Source organism: Silene latifolia, chromosome X (assembly GCF_048544455.1).
Source record: "Silene latifolia isolate original U9 population chromosome X, ASM4854445v1, whole genome shotgun sequence".
In the NCBI taxonomy this organism is placed as follows: Eukaryota; Viridiplantae; Streptophyta; class Magnoliopsida; order Caryophyllales; family Caryophyllaceae; genus Silene; species Silene latifolia.
The window spans coordinates 98,149,580-98,160,224 of record NC_133537.1 but is presented as its reverse complement, the minus strand read 5'-3'; the positions used below and the strand labels follow the sequence as shown (position 1 = coordinate 98,160,224).

Genomic DNA, 10,645 nt, shown 5'->3' with positions numbered 1-10,645 from the left:
TGTATTTACAAAACGTCTTAACCTTAGGACGGGTGAGAGCAGCAATAACAAATGCATTTACTTTCACAAAAGGTTTCTTCTACCTGAGAGCAGCAAGAGAATATACAAAGTGGAGTCATTAACAACCCAATCAACTAAAAAAATACTCGAAATATGGAGAACATGTTACCAGCTTACAAATATACAAAAATATAGTACAATCATTAAGTAGTTGGAAAGTGTTGGAACATTAATATACCTAAAACATTTCTACCAACTAACCAAGAGCATGTCAATAAGGACCATCATTAGTCGGAGGAGGGCGGGCAGCAATGCGAACGGGCATGGGCCGACCTGTACCAGACCCACCACAATTAGAACAAGCTCGCCTGCCTGAACCACCACATGCGTTGCAGCCTACATCACCATCGGACCACCGGGAACAGAAGCAAGTGACCCGGCCAGAACCATTGCATGTTGGACACCTTGGAAATGGACCTGCCATTGGCTGCTGGTCCATTACTTGCTTTACTAGGGCCACACCGGCTAGCACACTTAGCCCTGTCGCCAACTGGGTCAACACCGTAGGACTCATAATAATTCTGTCTTACACGAGAATTTGAGATAATATGGCTTAGAATGGAGGGAATGAAGTTGTACACGTCTGTTACGAAGGAAGGTGTTTTGAAAGGAAGAAATTGGCAAATTGTATGAGATTTTTTTTTTTTGATATCGTCTTGTAAATTGTAGGGATGTGGTTTTGGTTATTTGAGTTTGACTTTATCTGTTGCTGGAATTTGGTTGGATGATAAATGAATGAATAGGCTTGTTTGTCTATGAAGTTTCTGTGCACTTCTAGTTGTTGGTTCTGTCGTTTTGGGCTTATATTCGGTCCGATGCGATGTAGGCTGCTACACTTGTGATGAACCACTTTACGCTTGTTCTTTTGGGACAATTTGATTCTAATAAGTTGATTTAGTTGATTCAATTGATTGATTATTCAATTCGATTGATTGATTGATTCGATTCATTCAATTCGATTCATTTCAGAGTAGTTTATTTCAACATTAATATTATTATTATTATTTTATATTCTTATTGTTATCATTATTATTATATTAATTTATTTACTATTGTTATTATTTTATTAAAATTTATTTTTAATATTTATTATATTACTACTTATATTTATTATATTTATTTATTATTATATTATTATAATTAATGGCAATATTAGGGTATTAATATTTATTATTATTATTATTATTATTATTATTATTATTATTATTATTATTATTATTACTACTACTACTATTATATTATTATATTATTATATTAATATATTCATTTTTATTAATATTATTAATAACATATTTATTATTTTATTATTAATTAATTAGTATATTACATCTATTATTATTATTATTATTATTATTATTATTATTATTATTTATAATATTTATATTATACTTATCATATTCGTTTTTTAGTTACTATTATTAATATAATATATTATTTAATATATTATAATACTATTAATAATATTTTTTATATTACTAATATATTATTATTTTTAGTATTTTTATTATTATATTAATATTTTATTTTTTATATTACTTATTAGATTATTATTATATTATATTGATATTTTATTATTATTAATAATAATGAATAATATTATTATTATAAAATTTATTATTATTATTGGTATTATTATTATCATTATCATTATTATCATTATTATTATTATTATTATTATTATTATTATTATTATTATTATTATTATTATTATTATTATTATTATTATTATTATTATCTTTTTATTTTATTTGATTCGATTGATTCGATTCGATTGATTCGATTCTATTAAGTTGATTCGATTCACTCATTAAGTTGATTCGATTCGATTCAAACAATTTCAATCCAAAAGAACACGACCTTTGTTGAATTTCCGTGTCACCAACTTCAACTTGGATTTATTTTTTCGAGTTATGTTCTTTTATGGATATGATTTATTCAATTATAAACATGAATTATCATTATCTCCCTTTTATTTCTACACCCTAATTTATCATTTTTGTTTCAATTTAATAAAATTACATAAATAATGTTTAAGTCAAACTTAAGTGATCTAGACAACAGTTACGGTCGAAGTGTTCACGTCCCTGGCTCACGCGGCGTCACGCTCAATATACCACTCAACTAAATCAAGTACCTGCTATTTAATCTGCTCCCCAATTAACCGGAAATATTAATTGGTTTACCACAGGACGCCATCAATTAAAGCAGATATCATTTTATTTTGACACAACAAACACACGTCAACAAAAAGGTCGGGTAGGATAAACAAACAACAGTTATAGGAGGAAACAATAAATATGCATGATATGCAAATGCAATGCAGCTACGCTTATCACCCGAGACACCCGTTCGTCCCTGGCCCGGGGAAACCCTCAACCCGAAGTTGAGTCAACCAGGATACACCTGAGTACACCAGAAACAAGTCTGCAGAACCAACCTGGGCTTTAAACCAGAATAAATCTGAGGTCACCAGAGACAATTCTGCATTCGCAGTACCAACCTGGGCCTTAAACCAGAATAAATCTGAGGACATCAGCGACAAGTCTGCATTTGCAGCACCTTCCTGGGCCTAAATCACAATAACTGATAACCAAAATGTATATAACATGCCAATGAATGCAACAATGATAATATACTTTCATGAAACAATCCACAATAACATGCCAGATGAATGATATAAGCACAGAAAAGCACAGTTGAGTAGATATCCTACCTGGCAAGCAAATACTCCAAAAAGAAATCCAAGAAATCAACTAAAAGTACTCTTCCACAAAACCGTCACCTAACATATTAATAAATTACAATTACTAATTATTCTAATTCACAAAACAATTAAACTAATTACAACAATACGTAATTTAGTATAATTTAAACCCGTCTTAAATACACACCCAAACACCCCTCCCATGAACACACGGTATAAGCCGTGTTTAGATTACCCACAAACTCCCCCATTTAATACCAACACACACGACCACCATCAGCCATAAGCACCACTGTGGGCCACCACCATGTCACACCCAACCCTGGTGGACCACGGCTCTGACCAGCCCTCACAATAACCTCCACACGAGTCCCCTAACTCATGCCCTAACCAACTAACAACAACAACCCAACACTGTGACACCCCCATACACTAAGTGCCTTACCAGGACTACCCAGTGCATGTGAATGCTACCATCTCGGTTACCCGAGGCAATGTATATCAAATAGACAATAAAGAAACGTACTTTATTAAGTAAATTTAAAGCGATACATGTCCAATACCAAAACTGTTAAAGAAAATACAACTGTTTCCCAAAAATGTCAAACCAACTAAAGTAAATAAATGTTTAACGACACAGCGGAAGACTTCTAGACATCTCGTGATGACTCAACCCAGCTATCCATGCGCATCCATCTCATACCTGTTCAATAACTGCTCACCACCCCCGAATGGATCACCACAGTTTTCAAAACATTTAAACGGGGCTAGTTACTGATTACACAAAAACAATATAACAAAAACAATACAACAATCACCCAATCTCCATCATAACTCCACACACCTGACCACATACTAAAGTGTGTAGTCCTGCTAGAATACCCATCTCAACAAGTATTCCACACCGCCAGTGGGGGACTGCAACCGTTCCCACCTAAGGCCCGCTCATCTCATCCGAGCGATAACCCATGTTCCTTAATGTGCACATCCCCTCTGTGGCGGGTTCCACAGAGGGCGAATCAAGGGCGTGAAGCCACTCCCGCAAGTGACTCCACTGAGCCGAGGACGCACCTCGAGTACCACAGACAAACAATCACAACCAACTACATTATACAACAACAATCACCAATTACCAATTCCAATACGATATGAACCAACAACAATAAACAACCATCAACAACATCATATAATCAATAACCGAGTAGGAAAACCCTACCTGGAATAAGCAACCACGAGACCGTCACAAGCAGCTAATCAGTAATGCTCCTCTACGAAACCTCCTCCTATAAACACATATTCATACAATTACCATCTAAACAACATAATACTACCAAAACCCCCAATTCTACCCAATTAGGGTTTTAAACAAACTCAACGAAACAGTTTAAAAATTATACAAGAATCTTACCCTTGACGCGACGAACTCAACGACTTAAAGAACACGACGATCCAACAACCTTAGCCTTTGGGATTTGCTAATAACGCGAAGAATGAAACAACGTACTCTTTTCTCTCTTTGAAAGGTTTTTAGAAAAGTGAAAAGTGATTAAGAAAGAAGACATAACCCTTAAATACTAATCACACATTATTAACAAAACCCGGCTAAAATAACCCGTAAGACCAACTTACTCGATCGAGTGCCCTTTACTCGATCGAGTGTCACACGTACTCGATCGAGTACCCATCAGGCAGACTACTGTTTCGTATAAAAACATACTTACTCGACAGAGTAAGCCCCACTCGATAGAGTACCCATAGACATAGAAAACCGTAGTATTACAGTCTTCCCTCCTTAAAAAGAAATTCGCAACCCATATACAAAAACAAAACATACTAACTCAAAACACGACACAACAACGCAACTAAAACTCAAAACAAAACTCCCTACCGCAACTCAACCCGACTCAAGGCAACTACTAACAATGCAAAACTAACATAAAACCACACAAAAACCTTATGCGACCATCTCCTACCCCCCTAAAAGAAACATGGTTACGTCCCCGTAACCACACATACCTGATCAAAAAGAGACGGATACCGCTCCCTCATAGCCTCTTCCGCCTCCCAAGTAGCTTCCTCAACCTCATGGTTAGACCATAGAACCTTAAGCAACATTGTTTCCCCGTTCCTAGTTTCCGAACCTTGCGATCAAGAATCTGTTTTGGCACCTCAAGATAAGACAAGGACTCATCCAACTCTATGTTCTCCACCTCTAGCACATGTGAAGGATAGCTCACATACTTCCGTAACTGAGATACATAGAACACATTATGCACCCTATCCAAAGCCGCTGGTAACGCTAACTGGTAAGCAACCTCACCCACACGATCCAAAATCTCATATGGTCCGATAAACTTCTGGCTCAGCTGTTGGAATCCATTAATCTCATTAATTTACATATTCATATATGTGACATTTTAATTTAGTCATAAAATTAAAACTAGATCTTATGCATGCAAACTTGAGCAAGAGTAGAGAAGAAATTATCAATCTTACATTGAGATTTCGGATATTAGGGCACAAATGAGTTCTCCTTCTCACTTGTTCTTGAGCTTTCCTAATAACGGATGAACAAAAGGATCCAAAATAGAATCCCTCCCAAAAGTTTATACCCAAGGAAAGACCCCTAATAACTAATATTATTTTGTACTAGAAATAATACAAGTCTTACTTAAAATTTTGACACAAAATAAATCTGTTCTCTCTTGTATATTTCAGCCAAGAGAGGAAGGATTTGGGAGATTTTATTTCTCTAAATTTTACAATGTGTAGAGAGAAGAGAAAATTTCTAACACTAGAAATTATATTATGTAATGTAATGAATAATTATAGAGAAAACATTGGTATTTCTCTAGTGGGAAAACCGGTTGGGGTATGGGTAATAAGGGAGCCAATGCATGAAAAATTGCTCTTCTCAAAACCTAGGTTTGCATGGCTACTAGTTAGATTTAATCATTGTGTTTTCCACTTAAGATAAAAATACAATATAAATCTTATACTCCATCCATTATTTCGGCACACTTAAAATAAAATGGGTAGTCCACTTTATTTTGTCATTTGTCAATTTTGTCACATGTTACATGTTACATGACATGTCACAATGTAATGTATTTTTAACATATTAAAAATCAACATACTCATAAAATATGTCATTTACAAAATCGACTAGTAATTCGTAATTACTTGTACCAAAACGGTTTATCAAATTATAAATTACAACGTCTTGTATTTATAATAAATTATTCATTCAATTTCAATTTCAATTGTTTCGTAAACAATAATTTTATCTAAGTAATAAAACAATTCGATTACTTAGACCGTATCTAATTTAATCGAATTATAATAAGACACGTTAATATCACTCACAAATCATCCGTCAATTTTAAGCAATTTAATTAACTCGTATCGGCATACGATTAATTAAATAATCAATTAAGGGTATTTCCCTATAGGTATGACCTAAGGGGATCAACTGATCACCACCGTCGCATGACGTAATGTCAAACTCTAGTCGACCAATCATTACCGATATGTGTGGACCGATTGATCAAATATTACATCCCACATGTATTCTTAAAATGAGATTTAAACATGTGATCATCATGATCAACAGTTGTGATCGCATTATTGTCGGAGGACACATATTCCAACAATCTCCCACTTGTCCTCGATAAGTGTGCGTCACCAATTCTCTTGTCCTATTATTATCTCCCACTCAATGCAAGGTGTCTTTCAGGTCGTACTTGCAAGTGATCATACCAAGAGTGGTTTTCTCGATCTGGAGAATAACTGATTGACCGGAATTATATACCATAGATACCTTCCGAGCGTGGCCACGCATTTCCAGTTCATTACTCCTCGAGTGGCCCTGAGATATTGTTATAACCCTGAAAAGGGGTGGACAATTCCTATCGCACTTATTCCCTTCGACTAGCCACAGCCATCATAACCCAAAATATGCCCATTTGACCCCATTTACGAAGGTCGTAGTAACATAAATCAAAGTTAATCTGAAACCGTGCCACCTTAGGCGAACAGTCTTTAGTCAAAAGAATCGACTCATTAGAATACTATAGTAGCTCTCGTCACGACCAGGCTATATAAATTTGCCAGAACTCTATAAGCGGTCATTAGCCCGACAAAGTGTTCCTAACAGTCTGCCTATGTGATCGACTAGTCATCTCACATGACTCCATGGCACTTGAACTTGCCATCAATCGCACCACACTCTAGTCACTTCGAGACGTCACCTCATATAAGTGACTATGGGCGAATACAATGCTAATCCATGTTCACTTTAACGGGGTTCAATTGTCTTTACAACCCGTTTGGATGTAACAAAGTATAAGATGCGTTAATAATAACTCAAACGACAAATGCGGACATCATATTCGGGTAGTCAATACCATATTACTACCTTGTGATGTATATAAGTGTGAAAACACTCGTTGATTGCAATAAAAGTTTAACATACCATGTGTCCATGTGTTCATACCTTTTGTATTGCACTTTCCTTTATATTCATGTTATCTCTCATAGCATGAACCTTACCAAGTGTACACATCTAAGTTCCCAACCTAGGTTTAGGTTCTTTATCTTGAAAGAACTTTCTTGTTGTTTATCACATAACCAATGAATTATGGTGGATGATATAACTTGCACTGGTCAAGTGTTCTACCCACTCACAATGCACTAGGTATACGTTTTGTAGGGTCTTGCAACAATTGTCAAGATGATTAGCCTAGCACTTCTCACAAGTCCTAGCATATTAGAAAATACTAGTTTTGAGTAACTTCTTACTATAACTAAATATCTTTCCAACTTCTTATTTCTCTTAAAACTTAATTAGCTTAGGATCTTCATAAATCCTTATATGTTTTTGAACTTCAATATGTGCAACTTCTTGTCACATAACAAAGTGTTCTGTCAAATACTAGAATAGCTCATTAGTTCTTCTTGAGAATTCATGACAATTTTTCTATGGCTTACCAATGACTCATCATGCTCTTAAGCATATGATTCATTATAGGACATGTGCATGATTATTCTAATGGCGGAAACATTAGTAATTTCTAATCATGTGATCAACCATTCTTAGGTTCAATGAATGACCATGACTGCTTATGGTAATTCCATTTTCATCGATATGAATAACCTACGTTTCTCGTTGATTTGATGTGTATATCTCAATACCTATCCAACATCCCTTGGTGTGATTGGATTCATCATAGTCCATTTTCATCCAGAATTGAAAACTCAAATACTTCTTTGTGAAAGATAGTACTAGCTCGTCATTCTCAATGAGTAATGAGTTATAAATTTTACAGGATGATTGCTCCCACTAAATTTCATGTCTTCACATGATAATTTCAAACTCCCACTCAATTCCACATGTTTCGTAATTGACTACTCAATCGAAACATTTCAAGAATTGAAATATATTTTGCTTTGCCAAGTTATTAAGATTAAAACCATATATATTCCCAACATATCCTTTCAAAATACCTATTTTGAAAAGATTTCAATCTTAAACTTATGGAAAGAGATTTTAATCTCTAACTCATTCATTTTTATAATGATGCGTAGAATGTCATTATTTAAATGTGAAATCCCATTTAATACACGTCCTTCTCAAAATACCCTTTTTCGGAAGGAGGTTTAACCATTTCATTTTCATAATGAGGTTAAGTAATGACACTAGCGTGGTTAACAATTAACTTAGCTTTTGTAGATATCGGCATATCTTCCTTTGCAACTTTTAATCATAAATCTCATTTATATTCGAAGATGCAACTTTGTTTCATTCAGGCCTTAAGTAAACATCAATATTGAAACTCTTATTCATATGTAGTTCATAAACTAGCAAAATCTCTTGTTGACACTTTTCTTTAGTCATTTTCTTTCAAAACTTTCTTTTGGTCTCCTCGTGTAGTTATCTTAAGAACATATTCTTTTGATTACTTTACTTGGCCTCTTTTGTCATGTTGATCTCATCTATTCGAGACCATATATCTCATCTATCCGTGTATACTATCTATTTTGGTATACAAATCATTCTTTCTTTCGTAGATCTCATTTACTCAATCATACAAATTTTTCTTTGTATTCTTCGTGTCGTCATTTTTCTCCCACTCTATCTTTAAAATAAATACACTAGATATTTAAAGATAGCTTATGAGACACAAATAATGATTTTGAAGTAGAGGGAGGAATTTCTCATAGATTGACTAATAGTGTTTAGATTTGATGGGTTTACTTGGTAATTGACATTCCTTTAGGAGAGTTCAACAACTCAATCATCACTATATAATTGATCATACACAAGCTTCAAGCTTGTGGACATATAATGAATCCCATCATTATAATTGGCTAATGGATTATTTTAAGTAGATGATCATATGTTTTTATGTGCAAGCATATAAAGACGAATTATTAGAACAAATAAATACGATAAAAGGGGTGACTTGGGTTGCAAGCCAAGCCACCATAATCCAAAATACAACCATTGTTTAGAAAGGATCAACCATTTCCATGTCGAACACGGAAATCAAAATAGTTCTAAAATTCATAACATTAAAATAAAGACAATAAAAGCCAAGCTTCATCGGTAGCTACTCCTAGCTCCTTCACGATTTCTCAAGCTTGCTTCTCCTTTCCCTTGTCTTTGCTTGGAGGAGGCCCTATTTACAATAAAAAGGGGATACATTATCACAACTTTGTATCAAAATACCATAGTTGAATTAGAAACATAAAAGAAAGGATAGTCATTTACCTACTGGAGTGATCTTTCCAGCTTTGATGTCACCAAGATACTTGGAACAATTCCCCTTCCAATGTCCAACACCATTACAATAATGGCATTTATCAAGAGGACCCTTCTTGGTTTTGGAAGTGCTAGCTTCAAAAGTCTTAGCCTTGGTGGACATGGGAGCTTGCCTCTTACCCTTTTTCCCATTCTTCTTGAACTTCCCCTTCCTCTTAGTGCTTATATTAAGCACATCCTTAGGTGGGTTAACATTTAACGCCATGTCTCTTTCGGCTTGCACAAGTAACTTGTGCAACTCTTCAAGAGACACGTCCTTGTCTTGCATATTGAAATTCACCCGGAATTGTACATATGCTTTGACTTTGAATAAGGAGTGAAGAATCCTATCAACAATGAGCTCCTTGGGGATTTCAACCTTTTGAAGTTTCAATGTCTCGACTAGCTCCAACAATTTGAGCACATGAAGGCTAACCTTTTGGCCCTCCTTAAAATCGAGATCAAAGAATGCCGAGCCCGCCTCATATTGGACGATCCTCAGTGCTTGCGAAAACATTGTCACAAGTTTGGAATAGATTTCATAAGCGGTACCCATTTTAAAGGCTCTCCTTTGGAGATTCGCCTCCATAGCAAAAATCAACACATTTTTCATAGCGGCGGACAATTTGTGGTAAGCCTCATATGCTTTCCTAGTGGCGGCACTCGACCTAGCATTAGGTTCGGGTGGAGAGCCCTCGGTGAGGTAACAAAGCTTGTCGTCACCTTGGGCGGCTAATTTGAGTTGGGCATCCCAATCGGAGATATTTGATCCATTCTTTTCAAGTTTACAACGATCCATGAAGAATCGGAGCCATGAAACATTAGTGAGAGGTGCGGCGTTGGTGTTTGGTGCGGCCATTTGTTATGAGAAATAAAAGTGGACTACAAAACAAAAATAGAAGGAATAAAACACTTGTCGTTTTCAAAATAATAATAATAATACTCGTAAATTTTAATTTAAACAAGTTTTATTGCATTTATCTAGTGACCTCTACCCAACTTGATAAATGATTTCAAGACCCAAATTCATATTAACTTAGGCATCGGTAGAGCCGAATACAACCCTTATCAATATAACT

At 35.0% G+C, this 10,645-nt stretch overlaps 1 protein-coding gene across 1 annotated transcript; it reads right to left on the bottom strand.

Moving 5' to 3' along the window:
- Positions 1-130: 130 nt before the first annotated feature.
- LOC141623480 (uncharacterized) lies at positions 131-696 on the bottom strand. Its single transcript, XM_074439584.1, has one exon. The coding sequence runs from the start codon at positions 572-574 to the stop codon at positions 272-274; it is 303 nt and encodes a 100-aa protein (XP_074295685.1). The 5' UTR covers positions 575-696; the 3' UTR covers positions 131-271.
- Between the last annotated feature and the right edge of the window lie 9,949 nt (positions 697-10,645).

What these genes read in the sequence shown, in the direction of transcription:
- LOC141623480 (XM_074439584.1), bottom strand. Translation starts at nt 574, where the DNA reads ATGAGTCCTACGGTGTTGACCCAGTTGGCGACAGGGCTAAGTGTGCTA.